The 27,936-nt window shown below is 42.0% G+C and overlaps 1 protein-coding gene across 1 annotated transcript; it reads right to left on the bottom strand.

Annotated features, from left to right (window-relative positions):
• Nucleotides 1-495: 495 nt before the first annotated feature.
• On the bottom strand, nt 496-27,666 carry rem2 (RAS (RAD and GEM)-like GTP binding 2). Its single transcript, XM_053438296.1, has 5 exons — nt 27,024-27,666; nt 24,124-24,460; nt 20,835-20,908; nt 11,348-11,525; nt 496-2,066 (listed from the first exon to the last, which is right to left on the bottom strand). The coding sequence occupies exons 1-5, from the start codon at nt 27,033-27,035 to the stop codon at nt 1,738-1,740; spliced, it is 930 nt and encodes a 309-aa protein (XP_053294271.1). The 5' UTR covers nt 27,036-27,666; the 3' UTR covers nt 496-1,737.
• Between the last annotated feature and the right edge of the window lie 270 nt (nt 27,667-27,936).

Below are 27,936 nucleotides of genomic sequence, written 5' to 3'. Positions count from 1 at the left end.
ACCAACCTAAAGATTTAACGTCACCATGCATTACTTAGTAAATTTACATCAGCATAATCTGCACATGACAGTTGACTTTATCTTTGAGTGTATGTGGGACTAAAAAGGTTGAGAATTCACCTTTGCAATTGAGGACTTAACCTTAGAACTATATTCTTATAGTCTTATCATTCTCATAGTCTTATGATTAGGCAGATCACGTTACAGAGCTCTCATGTGTTAGGTATATATCTTGAATTTTGGTGCCTCATATTGCCTGCTCTTGTTTCATATTGGCTCCTGATTTATTTTCAACCTAAGATTTTGTTACAGCCGCAAAAAGTTGACGTTGCGTCTTTGAACCGCCAAGTCCTAAATGGAACAACTGTCCCGAGAGGCCCCAGTCTGTCGAGAACCTGTGACTCATCTGATGACCTGCCACAGCACCCCTCGAGAATTGCTGTAACAAGACATTCATTTCAAAATGTTGCCATAAAAAAGGACAAGAGGCTCATACAGGATGTCAAAGAAAAACCGAATTTATTCTCAGTGGAAAGATGACGGTGCTTCGTAGATGGTGACAAAAGGGTGACCATATGTCAGTGATGCTGCCACGCTTGAAGAGATAACCAAACAACGTTTCCAGAACGTTCTCTTCTTGGGTCCCCTGTGCGGCCGGACCCCACAGAATCAGTCTTAACACACGTAACAATGTCAGTGGGTAAAAAGACAATTATGAAAACACCACACGGCCAAAGGTAGGTTTTAGGTTTTTCTCCAGTTTGTCCTCCAGCGAACCAGAACTCCCTAGTGTTCTGTGACTGGACTCCGACTGAAGAAAAGCTCAGTCTGTTCATTCCTGTTAACGTCTCGTGCTTTAGAGCTGTTGTGACCCTTTGGTCTTTGCGCTCCGCATCCTACAGTAAAGGGTTCTTTGTGCTGCTCACTCATGACGCATTCAGCGCAAGTATGGCTTTTGCGCTGATGTTTTTTTCTTCTTCTCAGTTTTGTATAAAAGTCAAAGAGGAACATTTGCCAATGGTGGTATCAAACACTTCATTAGGTCCGTACGTGACACAAAAGGTGGATGCAGTGTGAAGATGGTATGAGCAGAAAAAGGGAGCATGTTTGTACATAAAGGGTCTTGCTTTCGATGGCATTGCTAGAGACACTAGCTAGATTGTGCATTAGCTATTGGGCCACTGAGGTACGGTAAATGCAGTATCATGTCATTGGAAAACCTACAGGGTCATTTCTGAAAATCCTCTACAGCATGCTATAAAACAGGGTCTACAATATGTTTACATCAGATTGCTAACAATCTCTACATAAGTGCGTGCTACTTGGGTGTGTGTTTATTTGTGGACCCCCCCCTCCACCCAACCCGCTGGCTGATTCACCCAAGGTCACCTCCTAATCTGTTTCTCTGCTTGTATCTCTAAATCCTGACCTCAAAGTGTGTTTTATCGATAGGGAGAAGATAAAGATTGAGTGCTTAGATCCAGGATGATTTCTGTTCTCACCATCTCTTTATCCCAGTTTTGTCTCCTTTTCTTCTCCCTTGACCTTTATTTTCCATAGCTTAATGTATATACCCCGACCACTCTTATTTTACAACTCTCATTCCTCTTCTTGCTCCTATCTTCCATTGTGCCCTCTTCTCCTCCTCTTTCATATATTCCTCCCCCTCAATACCTTTCAATCTGATTTTGTGTGTACTTGTGTGGGAGTGTCTTTTTGCTTGTGTGTACATATGTGTCACAGTGCACTAAGGTCATGGCAGGAGCGAGACTTCTGGCGGAAGATCTTGCTCCCCCGGTGGCGGCTCATTTCCCGGTAACGGCCTCGATCCCTGTCGCGGTCTCGGCCGTACGTGCGCGGTACCAGCCCTGCCAAGAAGCGTTTGGCCCGGCTGGTCAGGCTCTCCCTGCGGCCTGCCCCCGGGTCCCCGTCGGTCCAACCGGGTCCCACGGAGTCGCCCCTTGCAGACCGAATGGCTGCCTCCAGAAGCTCGTTGGTACCGTGGTCCAGGGAGGCTGAGAGCTCCAGGTAGACGCAGTCGAACATCGTGGCGCTGGACTGGGCCTCTGGTGAGAGAGGAGAGGGTTCTGTAAACATTGCTGTGCAGTGCACATCATAAATAATTGAGGCTTAGCACACTGGCAGCTGGAAATGGCAATTAGAGGCAGCAGTTTGAAATGCAAGGGCTTTAGATCATGAAAGCATGTAAACCATCCACAGCATGGCAGCGACCCAGCTGGTTTGCGATGTGTATCACCGCACGATAATGTTTCGCTATCAACGGCTGAATCACAGCTGTTTGGGAGACTCTTAAGTGTTAGATTGTCACCTCTTATGCACCAGATCAAGACAAATAGTGAGTCTGCTGCATCTCACTTTGTGGGGATTTGACACCTCCTCTCAGTTTACTGTGCTGTTGAAATGTTGACGTTGTCATAAAAGGAGACACATTTTCCAGATCTGTGATGATGAAAAAACTGGCAGCTTTTTCTAGAGTTTTGATATCTTCTTTCCTCTCTCTGTGCACTGATATTAATACGAATAAAACCTCTAAACTAGTATTTCAATGGTCACGAAAAAGGGCAGGACAAGTCAAAGAACTGCGATGGATCACATCAAACCAGCCACTGAGCTTCGACTCAATGGATTTGTCTCTATGACAACGTAGATAACTACCTGCCGATGAAGACTGTTGAAAGATCTAGAAAAAAGATGGTATGTGTACCTTCAGTTAGAAATTCATCAAGTCACATTTGATAATTGCGATTCAGTAATAGCCAGAATCTGCAAAATGTATTTATCAATGAATAAATATTTCAGTTTGCACAAATTTCAATCCAGATTGCATTGTTTCCTTCAACCAAAGGAAAATATTAGCCACTGTGAAGGTTCTTAGACAATAGGTGACTCATCCTGAATACAGAAATGGAAGGAAAATTGCAAATAAAAAGGTTCCAAAGCAAAACATTGTTAAAATTAGTATTTATATGGACAGCTCACATTAATAACCATTTCTGTAAAATGTTTCTGAAATCAGCATTGTACATATTCCTTTTGCAAATAGGTTTCATGAGCAGTAAATGAACGATAAGAGCCAGAGAGACAGAGGAATAAGTGATGTCAGGATGGGGTTAATGTTGCCAATAGCTGAGAGGTATAAGCTCAAATCTCTTGGCTGCAGCTCAAACAGGGAAACATTTTGTTCCTCAATGTGAATCTCCTGGATAAGGACAGGTGACTAAACGTGCTGTCACTCAGTATCTCAGCTAAAAGCACCTGATTGTCTCTGGTCAAACAAGGCGCTGTGATAAGGAAGGCTGACAGATACAGATCACTGTGCAACAAACAGGCTTCTCTGTCAGTGCAAACAGCCTTTTTTTTCAACCATATTAAGGTTCTGCTTTATTCCTGCTATGCTCTAAGCCAATCTGAGAGCTTATGAGCAGCTGTGTGAACAAAGACGACTGTTGGTTTTCATTATAACTCAATTAAACTTCGACACTCTGAACTTGGAATAACTGGGCTCCAGAAAAACATGCCTTTTTTTCTGTCAATTCGTTTAGAAAAATGATTTCAACACACATAACATACTGCAAGAGCCAATACAGAAAATCAAATGATCTACTCAAGAGAATTAAAACACAGAACACAAGTAGAACAAATCAGGTAATTGTCTTACCTAAATAAGACATAAAAAACAGGAACAATTGGCTATTGCCCAAAATGTGATTTCAAATTTAACATGTCAGAACCACTGAGGAGAAAATTTGTTTTTCCATCAACCGTCACTATTAATTCTTATTCTTTTATATTTTCTCTTAGCAAACAATGAACTTCTGTTTTCTTTGAAACAGAAGAGTACATTACCAAAACGGTCAGATTAAAAAAAATTACTCTACCAAAAAATGTGTAGGTTATAAATGTTCCTGTATGACTACATCATAGACTGTAGATAAAGATAGACAACATGTCTCCTCCTCAACACCTTTGCTGTGCCCAGCCACCAGTGGGCGATGAGACGCTTTGACTTCACTTTGGGCAACCTGTTAATCTTGCCCACTTTTATACACTCTATGGACTAGACATAACAACTACTTAGTAGTAATCAGCAGGGGATGACGTTTTTGCTTGGTTGACATGGAGACAGATCTGTTGACAGGGGAACTCTGTCTGCTGATGTGTGATGAAGTTATAAATTACAGAAAAATAATGAATCCAGATTTAGCTGCCTTTTTTACAGCACGGTCACACATGCACTGGTGTTACACAGGTACAGCACACAGCGAGAGATTTGATCTGGGTGTAATAATCCACCCACAAAGCAGCTGTCGACCAACAGTCATGCCACCTAATAGTAGATGAGGTAAGAGTGGGAGGACAAAATACAAATCCCAAACCAGATCAACAAAGCTTATCCTAATACCTATGACAGCTGATTGAATTGGATCGAGTCCATATAACTTCTAAAGGGTGTTTGGGAGATTGAATTGTAGAGGAGAGGGAAGGAGAGAAGACAAAGTGAGGGGATGAAGTGAAATAAGGATGGAGGGAGAAGATGAGTAGAGTAAACAAGTAGAGGAGTAAAAAGTAGAGGAAAGGAACCAAGGAGAGGAGGAATTAGGATAGGAGAAGAGATGGGGTAAAGGGATAAGGAAACAATGAAGGATAGAAGGAGAAACTGAAAGAAAAATAAATTAATGGAGGGGAGAGGAGAGTGATAATAGCAAACAAGAGAGGACAAGATAGGAGACGGGAGGCCACCCAAAGGTAATAACAGAGGAAGGTCCCTTCCTGTATGCTGACAAGTAAAAAAAAATGAGGGATGGAGAAAGATACAGACAGAGAATCAAGTGAGAGTGGCATTAAGCTGAATAGGAAGAAATGTGAGTCATGCTGAAGGAAGGGGGGATGCTGAAAGAAGAAGACAGGCAAGATGTCATATGACACGAGCAAGAGGAGGAGAAGGACAGAGCGAGAGAGAGAGAGAGAGAGAGGGAGGAGAAGGAGAGACAGAAAATAATGTTGACTAAGCAAACGGACCCAGAGTTCACATTGATCAAAGCCCTGGGGAGCCACACCACAGACACATATTGAGCAAATGATAAATATGTGAGTGACAGTGTGTATCACCGTGTGCGTTAAGGAGGGAGAGAGAGGTGTAGCAAAGAGGGGGAAGGTGAGAAATAGCAGAATAAAAGTGTCACAGTACATGCCATAAATAGACTTTATGACTTCAGCACTCTTAGCCTCCCCCCCACTGTTTTTTTAAGGAGGATGTTAGCTCGCTGGGCAGCCCGTCAGCTTCCTCTGTCAGCCTCACATATCAGAGTACAAGTGGTCTGTCTGCAGAGAACAAACATCCATGTCAGGCGCCCCTAGGAACGAGGCCAGAACATTTCCATATGCCGTGACCGCTGCGACGCTCTCGTTTTGTTTGTGGTCATGAAGCAAGGAAAGATGGAGCAAAGGAATGTCTCGTTAGTCGTTCCTCACGTCCCTGCCTGCTCCTTCAACTCGTGTCATTAAGTGTAACCCTAAGTTTTGACCGAGTCGACGGGCGATGTGCACACATTTTACACTTGCTGCCTCTGCACGACAAAGCAAGCCAAACAAGATTTGACCTGCACAGTGAACACACACAAGTTCACATATTTCACTTTTATTTATTTTCCTATCTGCCTCTGACTGTGTGTTTGCTCCTAGTTTCAACCCTCACATTCAAAGCCTGAGGTTGACTCCACATCTAAAGCCTAAGTTATTACAAACAATTAGCATAACCCTTGAATGAACATTAATCTGGTTTGATCTCTAGTAATAATCCTACATTTTTAACTCAACATGACCTCTTATGAGATAACAACAAACAGCAGAAGAGTTTTTCTAAATATCTTTCTAACATTTGAAATTGTATACTTACTTTTACACCTTTGCATTTTGTTGGAAAACACTAAATATACACATATTGCAGAGTAAACACAGCTACTCTTAAGACCCTGTCATATTGATTAAGTCTTGGGGGTTTTCATTTGTAATCCAGTGATAATAATACATAATCCAATGTAGTTTGATTGTCAAGCAATAGCCTTTACATGTGTCTCTAGCATTATAGGCCAAACATTTACTTTATGTTGATGCAAATAATTTTAAAGGTGCACAAACTAAATTGTGGCCACTAGGGGGCAAAGGAATTGTCAGCTGGGGGAATGATGGGCAGTCACAGCCCTCTTTCAAAACAGCAGTGGACGGCAGGAGCATCAGTGATGTGGTGTTCTTCATCTGCCACAATATAATGAAATGGTTTACTTCATAGAGGTGTTACAAGCTATGGTCCGTTGGTATCTGCACTTCACAAGCAAATTAAGTCGTTGTGGCTAACGTGCTAGCAAACCACCTGGCTTTTGTGGCCTGTGCCATGTTTTTTAGTTAAATTATATTTGTATAGAGCCAAATCAGAATATACATTATCTCAAGGCACTTCACTTAGTAAAGTCTCTCTGCACTCAGAAAACCCAAAGGGCCAATATCCTAGGTAGTAAAAAAGAACTAATAGAACATCAACATTAAAAGCAGAGTCAAGTGTATGTGAACTGTATATTGCTGTGACAGATTATTGTGAGGAATTCATCATTAATCCATTATTTTGACTTCCTTTGTATCTGAGAGTGAAATCCACCACTGGTCACCGACAATTTCTGCACAGTTTAATTTTAAAGCCATTCTCAAGCAGCTGCGGTGGTTCGGGGAACCAATTTTACTTTTTCCAACTAGATACAAAAAGGCAGAACTTGACAAAATGATCCGGGGTTCAGGAATGTCTTCCATAAAAGAGCCGCAGGGGAACCTCTATAATACCGGCAAGAAAAGATATGGAGAATATCCAATTTTTCTAAATGAGCTCGACATCACCTCAGTGGCATATGGAGAAAGAAGGTTTGTCGGTGTAACAGTAGCTGTATAGACTTGTGAGAAATGTTCTCATTGTGAAGGTCTGAAACTAAGTGTTACTCTCAAGGACAACAAAACAAGCCCGGCTCTCTCTGCACACTCTGCTAACATAATGCAACACACAAACCTCTTCAAACTAATGCTCCCATTCGCACACACACACACACACACACATACCATTCTCATCCATTCGCCCTTGCCTCCGTCACTCCCCCTCTTCCCGTCCCTCTTATCACAGTCTTCTGAGGCGGCTTCAAAAAGATAGAGAGATGAGGGGAGTACGCCTGCTTGTTTGTGCATTTGTCGAGTCTGTGCGCACGCATGCAGCTGTGCATGTATGGTGGTAACAAACATATATAATTATAGGGGGAGCAGCATCTTGTAAGAGGGAGATAATTCAAACAGGGATAGATCTGGAAAAAAAAAAAAAAACGAAACAAAGAAAACGAGCCGGAGCCGAGGGATATAATGAGATGTAACCCCTCCAGAGGGTTAGATGGAAAGGATATGGGAATGTTTGCAGCTGCACAAAAATATGTCTTTAGACTGATGTTAATGATGTGAGACATTTAGAAAGTAAACATATACTGTAGGATGACAGAAATCACAGTGGTGACCCTAAGAGTTTCTACACCATACAAATACAAGTTTAAATCAAGGTCTGCTGTCAATCTTCTCACTTATACTCTGCAGCCAAGTCTTCATAATATTTCCATGATAACCTCCAGATAAAATGATAATTTGCCTTTGCTCTGATCCCTGCTCAAGGGAATTCTAAACATTGCTAAACAGATTCTGTTTGTCGCTGTGTTTTGCATTCTCAGTGATTGTGTTGTGCCGGGACCTTGGTTCAGTGCGTATGCCAAAATGTTAAAAGTCTACAAAGCTTGCTGTGCAACAATGATGAATGAGTAAAGCTAGCTCTCAGATCGATCAAATCTCAAACACAATAATTTCAATTAAAAACAAAACAATCTGCATTAAGTAGTCCTCTCAATCAATGACTACATTTACATGGACAGCAATGATCTGACTTGACCTGAGTCTGAATAAGACATTACTTCAATTATAATGTTTAAAAGGGTTGTGCATGGTGTGCAGTGTTTAGTACTGTCACCTCACAGCAAAAAGCGATTCCTTACATATTTGCATGTTCTCCCTGCGTCAGCTGGACTTTCCTCCAGGTACTCCAGCTTCCTCCCGCAGTCCGAGACATACAGATATGGGGTTAGGTTGACTGGACACTCTGAAGGTGTGAATGTGAATGGTCGTTTGTCTCTGTATGTCAGGTCTACTTAACACTCGCGACATGGGTGTACCCCACCTCTAACCCAATGTCCTGCTCCCCCCATGACCCTCAAAGATAAGTGTTGTCGATAACGGATTGATGGATGTTTACCTGACTTGCAAATAGATTATTCCATACATATTCCTCTTTAAATATAACAGAGCATAGTCTGATTATGTCTCATGTCAACATTACTAATTTCACTATTGTGTGTATTGGTGTCCATGTAATTAGAGCAACTCTGAATGTGGACATTTGTATCCACTATACACACCAGAAAATCTTGTCGATACCAATGTTCTGGTAAAACTTTCAGAATGTAGCTTGCTTATGTATAAATATATGACAGCTGGCTGCTTACGTGACAATTGGATGATTTACGTGTTGCGGGGCAGAAATCAGCAGCTGAAACACAATGCTGTTGAGATATCACTTATTTTGTGCTTTAGGTCTTCTTGTGTATTTGATTTCTTCAACATAATAAACTAATAACATCCAGCGAGATTCACTTTGGCAGGACAATAAAACATAATAAAAAGCCTATGGGGTAAACAGATTTTGTAGACAATGCGTATTTCCATCCCTTTACAACGATAACAGCTGATATAATTCCTTCCCCTGAGCAACAGAGTATTTATCCCTGGATGTTGTAAACAGATAGGAAATTGATTTTGCTGATCAAAGTTACATCCCCAAAGAGTCTGTTTAATGGAGGCAATGTTGGCTTGAAGGAATATTTATGTTAAAATACCTGAATGGAGAGAGAAAGAGATGAGGACAGGGGACGACAGAGAGAGGAGTAAATAGAAGGGGTAGATGAGTAATGTGTGTAAGGGTTTGTCTGTTAAATAGATATTTGCATTTTGAGCACATGAGCACTCTCATGCATCATAAGCAATGGAAAAGCATCAATAACTGCCAGATTACCAAAAATGTCCCCTTTTGGGAGCTACTAGCAAGCCATTAGAAAGAAGCATCAGAGTGCATTTCAAATCTTTCTTATGTTTTTCCTTTTTCTTGCATCAGTCACCCAGCTGTTTGCTTGTCTGGGAAGAAGCATTTCCTAAGCCTCTGTTGCACTGCTTGTCAAGCTTTCAGTACTCACATGGAAGGGAGGGTGCACACATTATAATCATAACAGTGGCAGCTATTCCACTTGAAATACTTGGTCATTTAAAAAAGATGGGTTCTTAATATCAGCAAAAGGCAGACAAGACTTACATTTTAATCTGACTTCCTCCGACAGTCCAAAAACATGCAGATTGGGGTCAGGGTTAATTTGAGACTCAAAATAGACCATAGGTGTGAATGTGTGTGTCATTTGTCTTTGTTTGTTGACCCTACAATATCCTAGTGACCTGTCCAGGGTGTCTCCCGCTGCTCGCCTCTTGTCAGCTGGGGTTTGCTCCAGCTCCCCCTGTGAGCCTGAAAGGATAAATGTAATGGATGGATGGAGTAGACACTAACGTGTCCCTCAGGGTGAGCCCTGAGCCTCAGCTGTGTCCCTGCCAGGTCATGGTCAGGGTGATACAAACACATATGTCACAGTTAGGTGGTTTTGCTGACAAGCATTATAGCGAACAGCAAAGCAGATGCACAATGTTGCGCTTTCCAAGAGAAATGAAAACAAAACCCAGCGTGTCTAGAATGTGGGAGCAGAGTTGCATGATGAAAAAAGTCAATCTCTGGCGTCACTACAGCTGGAAACATGCAGCTAAACCGTATCTTTTGGGAGGACAAATGGTCGGATAAAGTTAATACTCTTAAAACCTCAAACTGGTGGAGTTTATGTGCCCAAAAATCCGTTTTCCAAGACCGTATTACGAGATCATCCTACACAGGCAAGTTGTTCAGTGAGCAGAAGCTGAAACCTCATTCAGAAGGAGTTGCCTTGTTGCAGCTGAGGACTTGTGAAATCATGCATTGCCTCCACACACAGTGCTTTCTTCTACTCTGCATGAAAATAAACCCGCTATGGCAAATTAATACAGAAGTGATTCTGCAAAGCTCCTTCAAACATTTGGTGAGGATTCTCACTTTTGAAAAGTTAATAAAAGAAACTGTTAAACTGTATTGTTAAGATGTTTAATGTGGTAAAAGCTACATGGACAACCAACAACATGAAATCACTGAGTAGGAAATCTACGATGAACTCAAAGCTACTTACAACTGCTATGAGCATTTCTTATCCCAACCGATTCATGCGAGACTCAGTCCTACTCCAGACTCACTGACCCAAACAGGGAGTAGCATCATCCTCACCACTACCATCTGACATCCAACACCTCGCCAAAGACTGTTCCAGCCTTCGATTAAAGAGATTGGTGTGATATTTAAATTAAATTGGGCTCTTGATAGGAAAAATGCTCCCCACCCCTGGCCTTGGAAGTAACATGGGTAACATTAGTGGTCTAAATAGCATGCTAGTTAGCTAGACAGGCTAAAGGTAGTATCTTACTTCAAGCTTATAAACACATTATTCAAACTTACAATATGTAACTTTGCCCCTAGGTGTCCTCTCAATCAAAACAATAACTAACGGACTGGTTTGAAGGAAGTTGTGAAGCAGCATGGGCTCATGGGAGTTTATCCAACAATGTTACCAATGAAATTCTACATGATGCAACTCAAGTGCAAATCATAATGCATTTATGTTTAATTCATGTCAGGCAGCAAACAGCAATGAATAATCGTGAACAAGGACCAATACAAACAGTGGAAGGAAAAAAACAGCTGATCCAAGAACGTGCTAGCAGTGTGTTTTTTTCAAACTCAAATCGAGGATTTCCTTGGGTTTGAATATTGTGGGTAATATTTTGAAAAATGTAGCATAGGTCTCGTAGTTCTTAGACATTTTAATAAAGAATTGTTACATATTATACAGGTATCTTTTTTTACAAATATATATCCTCCATGAATTAAAAATGATAATATAACAAGTCACCAGCTTTACACACGTTTCATTTTCAAAGGTGGTCTATGGAGAAATCGAATATGCTGTGCCTAGTTGCAGCAGCTTAGCTTGATTGGACAGGAGAGGGGTTTGGAGAACAGTCAATTACATGCGAGTGTGACAGCTTTTCATTAGAGAGCAGCGCCCCTCACTCCACCTACCCTCTGAGCTGATTTCACGGGATCGGACCAGGTCGCTCTTGTTGCCCACCAGGATGATTGGTGTGTGTGGCTGGGCCTCCCTGAGGAGGAGGCGGAGCTGGGAGGTGCGGTGGAAACTCCGCCTGTCAGTCACCGAGAAGACTAGGATACACACGTCACACTGTAGAGCGGACAGGTCCTGGGGATAGAAAGGCACACATATACACACATGCATTAATAAATCAACACCCTGGCTCAGAAGATTAGCACTGCTCACACACAGGAGAGATCCAGTGACGGCTGAATAGGTGTGGAATGTCACGTAGCTGCAACACGGCACACAAGATCGCCTTCATGCCATCACCAAATTGGCAATTTGTCCTTGCACACCGTTTTAACCTCAACCTCCTTCTTCAAGTTATTTTTCTGTTGTGCTGGAACTTTGCCACTGAAAGGAAATTAATGCTAACGCCAGGGGGACGGCACTTTAGTTTTTATCACTGTCCCATGGGAGGACACAGAGGAGGCTGTGCTCAAGCTGACTGTGTGCACATCACGCTTCACTTTGAATATCCTGACCCTTTTAACAGTGACCACCAAATTCCCATTGGGGCTCCTGTCACAGAGGCTCAATTTGCAAGAGTGGCTGCAGCAGAAAAAGCAGCTTGGAAGTGCCTGGGACCATCATTGTCCTCTTTCGCTTTGTCTCTCTGATTCTGTCAGCTACATTTACATTTGACTGAAGGAGGGTCATGGGTGTAAAATTGCTCGTTGCAAGGTTCTCCTGGGTATTCCTGAGTTTTAATGATCGTTCATTCCCTGTTCGCTGATCAACACAAGACGTGACAGCACAATCTCACGGTAAGAGATTACATTAAGGAAGCATTCACAGCCAGTCCCCACATTATATGTTGTCCTCTTTTATCTGTCAAAGATCTGGTAATTTGTCAGTGACATTTGATGCAGGGCCTCACAGTGTTCCAGTGGCTAACACTGTCACCTCACAGCAAGAACATCTAGTTTGGCCAGGTGCTTTTCTTGGATGCATGTTCATCCCATGTCTTTGGGTACTCTGGCTTCCTCCCACAGTCATAACACATGCAGGTTGGGGCTAGGTGAGAGTGAAAGGCTGTTCCTCTGCATGTTGGCCCTACAATGTGCTGGCGACAGGGTATACCCCGCCTCTCAGCTGGTGTTGGCTCCAGCTCCCCCTGCAACCTCTTCAGGATTAGCTCTGTAGATAATGGCAGGAGGGATATTAGATGCAGAGACTCCATATGGTTCAGGGTTTACTGAACTCAATTCCGTGTGGTTGTGAAATGCAACCCAGGTTTGGATGTAAGTCTGAAGTATGTGGTCATGTGGATTAGATGCACATTTATATCACAGAGCATTGTAGATTTTTATATTACACCCTTTCTATGTTTTGAACATGGCCAAAAAAACGTCAACCTTAACCCGTGCTTCCTGGTATAAAGATGCACTGATGAATATTTTGATGTAAACATTATGGGTCAAATGAGACATGTAGCCTTTATTGTGAAAAACTAAAAGATAATCATTAATCACACAACCTCTCCAGTACCAAAGAGCAGAATAACCTTCATAAGCTAAAACACTAAATTAAGTGTCACTACTTTAAGTTGGACAAGTCAATATTTATCATATTAATGAGGGATATGGCAGGTTATAGCAAAAAAGCACTGATAAGCCCACTGTCTACGAACCGCCTAGCACCAGACAATAGGTAGACATGGTAAAAACTAGCCATAGAAAATTGTGCAGCATTTAAGATATTAAAAATGAAAAAGAGAGTGAATATATACTGAAATAAAAATCCAGATAAATGCTCCCAGCTCTCAGTTAAAAACTTCAAGGTAATAATACATCAAACTCTTCCTTCAGCTTATTCCACTTCCCAAAGACTATCCAAAACCCACACAGCTTTGAAACTCCAAAGTGAGATACGGAATCTTTTTCCCACTCAGCTTACATCTGTATCTGCTTGATCCCCCGATTTAGTAATTCCCCAGAACTAAAGTCTTTCAGGTCATTTTCTATATTTTTATTTAAATTATCCAGCAGGAGAATTTGTATGTTTTTAAAATCCTTAAAATGTTATCTCTCTCTCTATTTTTCAATTCACATTGTTTAACAATGCTCCTCCAGACTAAGATCATAGTATGAGGTTAAAAATATGAGAACAAAAGACTATGTAAAGTAAAGTTCGCCAAGTACAATAGAAATAAACTTATTTTTATCCAAAGAATAAATCTGTAGTGTGACTACTTTTTCACATCTAGATGGAACTCAGCATTGTATCCTGCAAATCCAATCCAAAGTATTACCACTGTGTCGACAAAGTATTTCTGGTTCATTTCATTTGTGGGTTAGTTTTAGGTTTAATCTTTAATTCTAGGTTCCATTACGTCTAAACATTGTCTATTTCTGACCTGTAGAACAGGAAAAACAATCAATGTGTATTTCAGCTCAAAATAGGACTCTGAAGCCATAAATAGTAGTGACTGATCAATACAAAAGCATTTTATCCCCACCAGATAACCCAATCTGCCTCCCTGCCTCGGACTGCATATTGTCATAATGTATGTGTGCGCGTGCGGATGCCCTTGCCCTACATCCGCAGCCCTGAGGGTAAACTCCTGCCCCCTAGAGAGTTTCAGACGCCTGAAAAATTCACACCATTTCAAGTGGCCAAGTACTATCGGATCGGAGCCCAGAGCAGGAAATTCATGGGAAGTGCCTTGGCACGGTCTGTATGATGGAGCACAGGAAAAGACAAGGGAGAGGCGAAAAACAGAGATGAGCAAGCCAATCGCATGGGAGGCGGCTCCGCCACCTGTCACAGTCTGACTGAGGGAGGAGGACGAAGAATGGAAACTACAAGGCACAGGGAGATAAAGTGAGGGAGAAGCTAATCTTTGTGGGCAAAGGAGTAACAACATGAGTGGACATCGATTAGGAGGTTGATGGAATGGGTCCAGGAAAAAACTGTGACCAAGTAAATCGAAACACAACTCTGGACACTGCCAACTCTCTCCCTCTTGATTAAGCAGCTCCTCTCTGTCTCACAGAGAACAGGCCATCTGTCAATACCTACACACACACACACACACACACACACACACACACAAATACACGCAGACACACACACACACACACACACGCACACAGGAACTGACACACAGGGACTGACACACAAAGCCTGGCTCACACAGAAGCACTCAGATCAATGAGCATTCAGGAAAAATATTCATTAAATTATCTCAATGACAAATAATTCATCTGGCTAAACAGACCATTTTCTCTGTGATGTCAGGGATTTGTTAAGTTTCCCTTGATCAACATCTGTACACTTCTTGCAAAGCTAAATGGCCAAAAGTATGTGGACATACAGTACATTCTGTGAATATGTCTAGCATAATTGGTGTGGAGGTGTTTTTCATGCTTTATGTTCAGACCCTTTGGTATATTTTACATTTTAATCTTAGTCTTATATTAAATAGTCAGTGATCAGTAACCTAATAATAATAACATCAGATTGTTATGCAAAACCTTGCATTGCTGGCTCTATATTAAAACATTGAAATTATAGATATTTTTGTTGTTTGAAGAGTGTTGCTTTGGGCTTTATTCTATAACTGTTTACGATTATCAATCTTACTGATAGCTTCAGTTTCGCTGAAAAACTTTGGCTGAAATTGAATTTGAGTCCGTAAACATAACATTAATAAGTATTTGTCCTTTGAACATTAAAAACTTTATACAGTATTTTTAACTCTAACACATTTTCATACACATCCTCATACCTCCTGTACTGCAATTTCAGTTTAAAAGCTGAAATGTACGGCAATATGGAAATATCTGTAATGGTATAACTTGGTCTGACAGAAAACCTTTAGACATATTGGTGATCAGCTTCAGCTTCTAACTCTATATGAACTGAGTATAGGGCAATCATTCAGGCCCTCATCCACCATGATAAATGTCATCTTCAAAAATAGAAAGTTCACAATGCAGTCCTATCAAGCTCAATCAGATAGAGAGGATCACATGCCAGGCTTTTTCCTTTTACCAGGTGCAAATGTAGATAAGAAAAACACACATCCAATCAAACGTGATGGAAAGCATGGTATGGATACATGACTTGACATGATTTTCTTTTGAAAAGGACATTTATGGTATGTGCAGACCTTACATCCAGGGGCTGCAGCTCAAAGCTTGTGGAGCTGTGGTTGAAAAACTGCCTTAAATATTCTGCTGAACTGGAATGAACTGGAGTTTTCGTAAGCTTTGTATTATGCAGAGAAACAACACACAGCATGCACACACACATGCATTAACATGCACTCAAAAACACATCAAACACCAACAAACTACACCAGCAACCATTAAATATGAGGACAATGAATCACTTATCAGATCTCATTTGCATAACTTGGTGCGCCTGCACGAGCGCTCAAACTGCTATTACCCCCAGTTGGGAACAAAGGCAGAAAACACAGCATACGGACCTTTTTTTGAGAGTGTGCATGAGCGCGCACGTCTGTGTGTGTGTGTGTGATTGTGTGTTGCGCGGGTGTTAGTGTATTTCTTATTATACAAAATGCTCCTCCCCCCTGCCTGGAACACAGATCCTGAACTATTGCAATCTATTGGCTCCAAACTCATTTGCTTTTCAGAGTAAGATACATGAGCAAAGCAGCTTACAGCCTTTACATGGAAACAAAAGGTCACACACCTGCTTGCACAAACATGCACAGAGAGCGCACACTGATAAATGCATGTTACACTCGTGCTACCATTTGGCTTTATCAAAAGCAAACACATGCAATCTGCCTCTTTGGTTTGTGCCTGTCAGAGCAAAAGGAAAGAGGGAATGGCAGTGAAAAGGAAGTAAGGGAAGCAAGGATCAGAAGAAAGACAGTGGAAAACCACTTGCTCTAAGTCAAAATCTGATAATTGGATGACAAAGCTTAGAGCGGACAGAGTGCTGAGTTAGTGGTTTTGCTCTGACCTAACTTTATATTGCACAGAGACAATGATTCCCTTAGGAAATATCCTGCATAGTCCATCTGGCCTGCACACACACACACACAACGCACACACAGAGTACACACAGAGCCCACACGAGCCTGCGTGAGCAACGGCCACCGATGACCACATCATTCCCGAATTCAGCTGACATCACAGACACACCCACACACACAAACACACACAGAAGGGTAGTGTAGAAAGTGTCCCTGCATGACCCAGATTCAAGCTTTATTATGACAGCATGTAGAGCCTCCACCCTGCTGAAGTGTCCATTAGCAAATCCCTGAATTACTTGTATCAGGAAAGCTGTTGTGTGCAGTTGACCTCTGACCTGCCCTGTGCAGCGAGGATAAAAAAGGATTTCCCTCTAGGACACAATAAAATGTTGCATTATTGGTTAAATACCCAACATCATGTGATCTGAAGAATAAAAAGGTTCTACCTTTCTTTTGCACAAAATGAGTTATTCACGTGGCAATATTTTCTTAAAATTTTTTGGGGGAAAGGTGTGTTGAATTACTGTATTTAATGGTCATACATTAATGGCCTTATAATTATATATAAAAAAAAAAAAAAAAGATAATATTTCATTCCAGCTGCAAATCAGTGCTTGGCATGTGAACAGAAGGCCCAATCAGCTTCTGCCTCTCACCCTTTCCCCTCTTGCTTTATGGTTGAGGTTATGAATAAATGAAGCGAATAAACACAATATGAATAAATAATGCAATGTTGCACAAATGGTTATGTGAAACAATGTGAATTACACTTAGAGATACTTTAACCATTAACTATTATGCTATAGATGACTAGCTTATATACTGGCTTTTTTTTTTTTTTGTGCTTTGACTCGGTTGAACTCAACTCATAATTACAACTAGCTTCAGCATCATTAATCAACCAGTTTGAACCTGATCAAAAGATTATTTTTAACATTAGCTGCTGATTCTAGGTAGCTCACTAAGGTCAATTTACACAGACATGCTAACATTCATTAGCATAAATAAATGACACTACCATAGACTGTATATAATGTATTCACTCAAAGAGACTCTGCTTTAGGAATAACAAAAAATTGTTAAATATCTTTCTTGCTGTAGCTAGCTGTAGTGGGACGTGACAATGCTTTAACATGGTGTTGTAACTAATACAAAAAAGAGTTCCTCCTGGCTGGGAAAATTCATGTGAACCTCATTTGGCACACAAGTAGACTTGACAACTACAATGGCACTCAGTAGGGTGTAAACCTTCACCAAGGCCCAACGGTCCCATTAAGTGTAATCAAACTGCACCAAACTGCACATTCATGAATAAAAATCCACTTTATATGTGTAATTTTTCATCAAGATCTCTTAATTATTTGAAGAGAAATCATAGAAAAAGTTAAAAAAACATCTCACAATGTTCAAGAAAGTATAACAATTCCTGGATCCACCCACTGATCCAGATTTACACAAACATGTGATGTGTTCCTCCCTGAGGCATACCACATCCTTCCAACAAGTTTCGTGGGAAATCTGTCCAGTGTTTTTTGAGAAATGTTGCTTACAATTAAAGAACAACAAACAAACAACAAACCGAAATAAATGGACAGGGGTGAAAAAATAACCTCCCAGGCAGAAGAAAATATATTGCAAGTTCAAATCTATTAAGACAACCAAGTATAGTAGATTCCAAATTTGAATCATATTGCTGAACGGTTTTCACCAAAATATATTTTATGCTTTCTCAAGTAAGAACAACAATGTAGCTTTTTAAAGAAAATTGAAGATTTCCAAGGTTCTGTCTTCAATACACCTGATCTAGACGACTGGTATAGTATTCTGGCAGTTCCCTTGTAGATATCCCTCAAATACAATGCACATTCTTTTTACACATTAAAGAAAAATGAGAAATGATTCCCTGCGGAGACTAAAACAAACAAAATGGTTAAAGTATAGCAGCTTACATGGATTAGGGCAATAAATGAGAAACTGTAAATGGAGCAGAACAACTCTGCGAAGGATGAAAGAGAAAATAGTCCAGGGAAGAAACTCCCAGGACACAAGGCCAAATTCAGTCTCTTTTCCGAGAACTGGATGGTGGAACGATGTTTTTCTTTCTTCCTAATCGAGTGAAAGAATGTGGTCAAGCAGTAATTATCTCCTTCCAAATTACATCCTGGACCTTCTCCCTAATTCGCTTTAGCAAAACAAATGATCCGTTCCTCCGCGGCAGCTTTTCTCGCTGCGCACTGATAGTAACACACATATAAGACACTGGCCTACATTTCTCCAGGCCTCAGGCGGCCCCTCTTGGTTGTTTTTAATAAATATTTAAGTTTCAGGCTATCAAATAATAATGGAAACTCTTAGACTGACTCAGGGAAGGTATAAATTCAGTAATGCGCCAACGTACAGTCACCAAGACAGACACACACACAGTCACACACTTTAGAGAGAAGGGTCTGAAGGTCCGTCGAGTCGTCAGTGACCTCAATCTCCGACTTGGTCCCGTACATGCAGAACCCAATTTCTTAAAGGTTTGAGAGATACATTCAATTACACAACCAATGTCGGGCTAAAAGCAGAGAAGGGCACGGTCTTGCTGGGTCAAATTTGCCAGTGTTTCTATTTTAAGCACACGGATGACTTATTTAAACCATCCAAGCCCAGTGACGTCAACAACGCTCGCAACGTCCCAGCATCTGGCACAGCAGACTCTCAACCCTGTGTGCATTTGTACGGTGTTATGTTTTACACACTGTTATCAGTGCTACATGAAGACACACACGAACACACACACACACCTGCCAGCATTGTCTATATATGTCTCGACACTGGCAATATAAGTGCAACCTGGGGTTTGGTGTGCACCACTCTTTGCACTGCAGTTGGGAAAGTGACAGCTCCAGCTCGACTTCCATGAGTAAATCAGCAAGACCAATAAGATCACTGGAACAAACCATCGCTCTGTGTCAAAGTAACAGTTTTACATCTTTTTTTGAAAGACAGGGCCAGTCAGAGAGCGGACGAAGCCCCACAGCCATCAGCTTTTGATGCTGACTGTTGTAGCATGATGTTATGCCTGAGTGAGTGATTAAGCCCTGGTTGTGCATACAACAGTGTGTATGTGTGTGTGTGTCTGTCTGTGTGAGTTGCTATGGTAACCTTGGTGTAGGTTTGGATGCCCCACGGAGAACCCTTACAGCTCGCTACAAGGCCAGAAGCTCTGCCTCCAGGGACTGGGGGCGCTGTCGGTTAATACTCCGCTAGTTGAGGTCCATGAGATGTGTGATAGGCAGCTGGACCACATCTGTCTGACCGTGTGAGGGAGTGAATGTGTGCTCACAATGTATGTGTGTGTGTGTGTGTGTGTGTGCGTACATGTTTTCTATCTGCAGGCACTTCCCCCCAAAAAAGCACAAAAAACATGGGCACGTATTAGCAGATGATTTTAGGATGCTGTCCAGTTCTCTCTGCCTTCCCCCACTGCTGACGGCCCTGGAGTTATTCCAAGCCTCCCGCTGTCCGGCGTCTGTTTCCTCAGTCTGAAAGGCCTGCCTCGTATTAACACGCACAGAATAACAAATGTAATTAACTCTTGGGGAGACTTGACCATGGCAGGAAAAGGGCCACTGGAGATAGACGAGCAAGTGACACATAAAAATGAAACAAGAGTGTGAATGGACGGGGAGATTTGGAGATGATGACAGCTGCAGGCGGAGAGGGCGGCGGAATAGGGGGCGAGGAACAGAGGATAGCGCTATAACAACGTGATAACAGGAAAAGTGAGGACACGAGCTAGCTTCTAGTGGACTTCCCCAGAGCGAAATGTGGCAGCGTGTGAATAATTTAACCTTAAGGCGGGAGCCCCTGAGACCCGAGTGGACATCTGGTAAAGGATGCATCAGGGATAATCCACCCTAAACTCTAATTAGAGTGCTCTAACATTTCATCATCATTATTAACAGGCATTAATGACTGTTTACTTTTTCATTTCACATAATGTCATCAGTGTCACATGGAGCTTTTTGACAAGCTGTTGTAGTTTTGCGCCGCTCTCCTGCTCAAAAACCAATCACACTGTTCAGCTCAAAAGGTGGATGATGCATCACTGAAACTATTTTGGCCCTCACCACTTTGCAGAAAAAGAGCGTCAGAAAAGCTCAATAGCAGTCAGCATAGCTGCTCCAGCAGGATTCCCTGTATGGTGCAGCAAACACACACACGTGTAAGCAAAAGTATGAACACACTTTCTCTGCCTTCAGTGCACACCAATCATTTGACCATCACGGAAATCAAACAAATGCCTATTTTCACCTAAAGCACAGGCCCACAATGTCAATATCTGAAGACGTCAAAAAAGGCTTATGAGGAACAGTCGCTCAGTAGCAGGAAAAGATTGAGGAAGAGTCTACACTCTATGATACAAACAAGCCCCAATGAGCAAAGCAAGAAGCAAACGAGTATCTCACCTGTTTCCAGTTGTCGAAAATGATGACTTTGCTGTCCTCGTCGTCGACCGTGACCGAGCACTCGTAGCCCTCACCTGCAAACAAACACCGAAGTCAAACACAAAATGTGACAGTGTACATTTATTATAATAGTGCCAGTGTAAAAATGTCATCTGAAGTTATTCTAGTTCTAAAAAAAGTCGAGTCCTTGACCTACTCCAGAACGAATCAGTTTCTCGATTTATTTAAAATGGTTAGATGGCCAAATTAAATCTTTAAAAATGGAACTCCAACTTATTTTGGACACTTTTTTTTATCTTCGTGAGGATATTTTTATGCTCTAATGTAGAGGCAATCTTCCACATTTGTCTTTCCAACTTAGCTCTTGTTAAATAACCCAAACCAACAATATTTCAGTCTATTTTATCCGGCCCCTCCTCCCTGCCTACTTTAGAGCTCTTAGCTCCAAAACCCATTTGTTCTCACTGAAAATGTTCATCTTTAAAGTTTGAGTACAAATAATATTTTCAACATTGCTCAGTAAAAATGCCATGTACTCTAAATTCATAAAACCCCAGAGCACTGTAGTCTTTAACATTTGGAACAGAAGATGGATTACATACTGCCTATGTTGGGCACTATTTCTATTTCTGTCCGATTTTACGTGAAAATAATAAAATAAAACGTACAGAAGAAAAATATAATTCGGCTGTGTTTGTCAGGTCTATTTTAAGGTACCAGCACGCCAAAGCTCCTGTTGTTATTCCTCGACTGTCTGTTACTGGTAATTACTTGGTGAAGACATGTATTGATTAGCGAGGAGTCATTCCAGCCAGGAGGTTGATCTGAGGCTGGAGCTTCTATTCGAATGTATCAAATAGGCTCCGTTGAACAGATGAATGCTTTTTGTGATTTCCATGTGTAGCTCATAGAATAATTTAGCACTCTTCTAAAATTCCCATGCATAATATGAATCCCTATCAGGGAAACATGTACAAGCTACTTGGATGAAAAGGCTTTTTCCTGCCCATTTATGATGCATGAATCCAAGCGTAGTTCATCTGCACTAATGAATACTGTATGGTGTGAGCTATGGGTGTGAGTAAGAGGCCTGTGAGCTTCTCCAGGCCCTTGTGACACTAACAAATTGATCGGCCGAGGACCAGAGCTGATTATCGCTGGTGTTGCAGTAAACAGTGCGACAGGCCTACTGACTGACGGGCGCGGGGGAGGGGAGGGGGGGGGGGAGGCAGCAAAGTGGATCAAGGCTGATTCAATAGCTATTTACACAATCAAGAGAATATCATTGGCTTTCTTGCTGACTACTAACATATCTGTTTACGAAGTATGTTAGTTTAGCATGCCTTGAAACTAGAGATACAAGTAGCATGGCTCAGATCATAGATGTAAGCTATCAGATAGTTAGGTAACTCAAACATACCTAGAAACTGGGGAAATAATGCTGCGGTCCATTAAACCTCGGAGCTCGGAATTTTTACTCGAGGGCTGGAAAGTTAGCACTAACTGTCATTAGGCGTGTTGTTCACATAGTACTGTCCAATTACTGTCTCAGGACGTGTTACTATTGTGTTAGAAATGCGTTTCTATGAACTGTTTTTGCTAACAATGGCTAGCTAACTTAAAAATGTTTCCGATGCTACCGGAACGCTATAAACTCTGGTTATTTGGGTCATTCCGAGGGTCGAGCTCCAAGTTGTAATGGAACGTTGCATAGGTAGCATGGCTTAGTTCATCGATGTGAGCTAGCAGCTAGTTAGCAATATTTAGCATACTTAGAAACAGGAGCAACAAGAAGCATAGATCAATTCAAAGATAACATGCAACATCAAATTATTAATTGATACCAGTCTCATTCCTGTAAGAGATGCTGCTAAATATGCAGTAAAAGCCAAATCTGCTGTAAAAACTTTGCACTTTGTTTTTTGTGTGTACAAGACCAACAGCGTTAAAAGGATAGTTCACCCAAACATGAAAAGTCCCCATTTACTCAAATTGAATTGGATTTGGCTGCAGCGCTGTTAACCCCTCAAACACCTTAAGTGTTTTGTGGACTCAAACACTTCACCCAGTGGTGAGTAGATAATTCATTTTTGGGTGAACTATACCTTTAAGGGTGTTTCCTCCTGTTTCCAGCTAACTAGTTGCTAGATATTGATCCTTTGAAATGCAGTTAAAGGGAAAATCTGAGCAGTCTAAAGATGTACGGGAGAATAGGGTAAGTCGAACCAGTGGGTAAGATGAGCCACCCCCTGTATCTAGATAACCATAAAAAACAAACAAACATGTGACCATAAATTTAGGAAGTATAGTCGACATTACTCATTCCATATTTGACTCAAGCACATGGAGAGTGGTACGCAAACCAGAACAAAATGTTGCTAAAGGTATCATTCTTGTATCTATCTTCATTAAAATAGAAATGTTTTTGACATCACTGCAGGTCAGTTTAAGTCGGTGTAAGCTACTGAACAAGGTCATAAACATAACATAACTTTATCTGAACTACTGTGTGAAACAATTCTGTCAAAATGGTGGTTGTGGGCTAAAACGAGCCAATGATCTGGGGGTAAATTGAGCCAATGGTCAGTAATTGTTCACTGAACACACACACCTACACTAACTCTCTCTGTGTCACTGCTACACTGTTCAAGTATTTGAACACTGTTCCAAGTCTTACAATGTTAATGTAATGAATACTTTGTTGACCAATATTAAGTTTAAATCGTCCGTATACAAAAGTTTAAGTACACATGCTTAATTTCTGTAGCTAGCCGTTAACTCACAAAGATCACAGTTAAATCTGTCTCTAAAATGTTTAAGAAACCTGTTGATCAACATAAATAAATATGTTTTTCCTTTTGTAAAATGATGACATGGATTTTGTGTCATTTTTATAAAAGTTTTTAATGGTGGCACCATTTACCTATAGAGGGCTCAATTCACCCCCCCCCCCCCCCCCCATCACGATGATCATAATACCCCCACCTTGGGGTTAGATTTTCCAAAGGACTCATTTTCTTTGATTGTTCATTGTACTGAAGCAACTACAATTCTGTTTAGCAGTAAAATCATCAAATGTAAAAAGAGGCTCGTCTGACCCTGTTGTCCCCTACTTGGCTAGACTGTGTGAAGGCTGAATGAGTCGAGATAAATACAGCATTGATCACAACAAAGACGTCTGACCAAAGCTTATCTAGACCTTGAGATTAATCTCAAAATGTTCTCAGTCCTGCCATAGATGCACATGCACACAAAGACACACACCACACATCCCTGTGTAGGCTATTACCACATGCTTGTGTCTCAGAGTCTATAGAGAGGGATCTGTCGGACTGCCCGGCCAGAGATAAGGCCAGTGACGACTTGCCCACGCCATTCTGTCCCAGCAGTACAATTCTCAAAGCTCCGCCGTGGCTGCGGTAAGTTGACTGTGCATTTGCCGATTGACCGAAGGACTCATCCCGAGCCACCGCTGTGTCGCTGATGGGCAACGTGGCAGGCTGCTCCAAGCCCGGGATCCAATCGCAGTCCTCGGACACAGCCTCTTCCCTCCGCAGCTGGTGTTTGACAGGCAGAGGTGTGCTTCCTCGCCGCAGGGGGGGCGCCGTGGTGAGAAACATACTGTACTAGAATGAAATGAACACAAAAAAAATATGTATGTGTAAATATAGTGATGAGCCACTGCACAGCCAGATATGGGGTTTGTTACCTGGAGTACCTTGAAATAAACAGGCTGTGAATCTAACTGAAACGTTGACCCTGGAGGATGGGGTGGTAGTGGAAGTGGTTTGTGTGTGTGTGTCTGTCTGTCTGTCTGTCTGTCTGTCTGTCTGTCTGTGTGTGTGTATCTGAGTGTGTGTGTGTGTGTGGTGGGGGGGTCTCTGTGTGTGAAAAAGGAGGGAGGTAAAAATAATGAAGGTGAGAGGGACGAGAGTGGCAGTGTAAGAGAAAGATGCTGATGAAGATGCAGTGTGTCAAAGGGAAACCTTCAAGAGGAAGAGTGGAGCCGACGTTGAGGGGTGAAGAGATGAGGGAGACATGGAGGGGGGAGCACTGCTGAAAGGATGGAAGGGGATGAAAGAATCCCAACACACAGCAGGGTTAGGGTTAGGGTTAGGAAAAGAGAGGAGGAGGTATGTTGATAGAGAAAGAGGGAGGGACAGAGGAAGAGGCCGCGGCAGTGTGTAATAAGAGCAGAAGTGCAGTTAGGTGGCTGTACACTGTACATGGAGTGCATCATGAGCGCAGCATGAACACATCAAAATAGGTCAAAAACATAAAGTCTGGATCTCCATCCCTAGTTATTTAAAACTGAGAAAGCTGTTAGTGGTGTTCTCCAGAGCAATAACGTTGCTGCCAAAAAGTGCATGAGAATAACTGTGTGAGTGCATGTGCATTACTGTGTGTGTGTCTGCAACCGCAGCAGGTCAACCATTGATGACCCTCATCAATATTAATACAGTAATTAATCTAGCTCCAGTGACACCCCTGGGCGACTGTGGCATCTGCCGGCAAAAGCTAAGTGCAGAATCGGGTGCTTAATTAAAGGGGATTGACACAATAACAGGAATGTATTAGAATAAAATGCAATCCAAATTAAGTTAAGTCACACAAATTGCAATGAGCTGAATCAGGTCCTCTCTTAAACAATGTCAACTACAACACCTGAGTGTTTCAGAAGGTTAGGAACAACTGCAGGGCTGTTGTAAAGGATTGTATTGGATTGTGAGATTGTCCAGGTGTACCCAAGAAACTGGGGACTTTTTAGATCTCTCATGAGTTTGCTCTGTTTTCCCATTTGATATTGTATAATGAGATGATCAATTCTGTATCGATTCAATTGAATACTAAAAAAACATGCAGCTTAGTACAGTAAAGTATGTTAATAAAGCAGTGTATCTCATTATATAGTACTCTAGATTATGGTACAGTACAGTGTAGTGTAGTATTGTGTTCAGTGATGTTTTGGGTAATGCATGTTGAGAGTGTAGTGTATTAAAAAATAAATTTACTAATTGCTAATATATTGTCAAATGTAGTATATTCTGTATAGTATAATAGTACAGTATGTTATAGTATAGTAGAAATGTACAATATATAATATAGGACAGTATGTAATATATAGTATTGTAAAGCAGTACAGTATAGTATAGTAGTAGTGTTGCAGCATATGTTTAAGGTGTGGCTTCTTGTGACACAGTTGGCTTGCTTCTTGATCTCTCTCTTCCCTCTCTCTGTCTCTCTCTGTCTCTCTCTCTCTCTCTCTCTCACACACACACACACACACAAACAAACAAACAAAAGCATACACGCTCCCCCGCCCACACACACACACACACACACACACACACACACACACACGAGGAAGCTCAATTAAGTTAATTGAACGAGCTAATCAATTAAGCATGGCCTTTATTGTCAGTGGCGCTCAGGGGAGCCATACACGCAGAACAGGAGACTCTGAGCCAGTGTGTCAGGGGTTAATCTCCTTCTCTAGCCAGGCTGTCGAGAAAACTGGGGCAAACAACAGTGTACAATACAAAATTAATACTACAGGCAGTGTCTCTGCAGCCAAATTACACTCACTGCTGCTGCTGCTGTGAGCCTGCTGCAGCCACACAGTATCTAGTAAACTTGTGAATGTTCCTGACCATGCTCACTGTTCTTTAAACTTCAATTTAGATGATTGTAATGTAGGTATATGAAATCATTTATGATGAATAACATGTCCACACTATAGAGGGATCAAAGATCGCTTGGAGCTATGGATTTAATACCTGTAACCAGACTAAGGATTTACTGCAAACACATCACAGCTATAATCACAAGGCTGAAAATATAGCTGGCGCCTAAAAATGTGGGCAAGTGAAGTTTACTATAAAGTCTTTGCAGAGTGGTACAGACTCACTGAGTGTCCCTGAAGGCCTGATAATATTCAGAAATCCTTTCCTGAGAGGGAAGATGAGAAATCCCCCCAATTCTGAGTTTAAAAGATAAGTGTGACTGAAAGGGACTAAGGTGAGCTGCATACAAACAGAGCTGCACATCCGACAGAGAGAGAGAGAAAGAAAGAGATAATGAGAGAGTGTGAATGTGTGTGTGTGTGTGTGTGTGTGTGTGTGTGTGTGTGTGTGTGTGTGTAGTCTGGTCTATTGTGAGGAGCGCACGAGGTGTGGTGCGTGGCCTTACCTGGTCAGCCATGGTTATTAATATATCTTCTCTTTATGGAACAAGTGCTGTAGTTGCAACCTCCTGCGCCGCCCGCCTCAGGTCATCTGTGCAGGCTGCAGACCCGGCATCGTCTTCACCACGGCGGCAAGAGACGGCGCACAAAAGAGACGCACCACATTTCATCTGACATGATCATGTTATTCTTCCTCTCACTCCTGCGCGTAAAGCTGCCTCCTCCTCCTCCTCCTCCTGCTGCTCCTGCTGCTGCTGCCGCCGCTGCTCGGAACTGGGAGCCGGTTGCACGGGGACGCGCGGCGCATGGACAATTCACAGAGGTGTTAGTTGGCAGGGCGGAGTGAGGATGAGGAGGATTACACCTGCGTCCCAGTTTGGAAAAGAAGGCGACGCGCTATAGGAGGAAGGGGAGGAGAGAGAGCCATCTGCACAGCGCATCACCTCCTGTCCTTTGATTGCCCCAGTGGTGACTGCCTCCCCTCCATACCTCCAGTTCATACCTGCCTCTCTCTCTCTCTCTGTCTCTCTCTCTCTCTTTATTGGTTTGCTCGTGCTTGAGTAGGAGCAGAGGGGAAATGGGGGAGAAATAGTGTCCCTCACCTCCTCCCTCCTCCAGCGCATCCCTCATGGCTGAGACGCGCGGGTTCCTTCAAATGTGTGCCTTTGTCTGACACCTGTCTGGGATTTTTCCCGGTGTATTTCATTCGGGTTTTACGGTACAAAATCATTTGTTCCGTTATTGTCGCTGTGATGTGAAGCGGCCGCCAGAGGGAGGCAGAGAGAAGCCTCATGGAGACGGTGTCACGTGCTCAGAGGCTTTTTTTATTGTCCTGGTACAACCTCAGATAAGACGTTTGGGAATCTGCTGTATTCAAGCTTAAACGTCGAAGGAATGTTCACCTCATTTAAGTAATCA

This window comes from Pleuronectes platessa, chromosome 13 (assembly GCF_947347685.1).
Source record: "Pleuronectes platessa chromosome 13, fPlePla1.1, whole genome shotgun sequence".
Classification (NCBI taxonomy): domain Eukaryota; kingdom Metazoa; phylum Chordata; class Actinopteri; order Pleuronectiformes; family Pleuronectidae; genus Pleuronectes; species Pleuronectes platessa.
The sequence above is the reverse complement of the archived record's forward strand: the minus strand, read 5'-3'. Positions and strand labels throughout refer to the sequence as shown.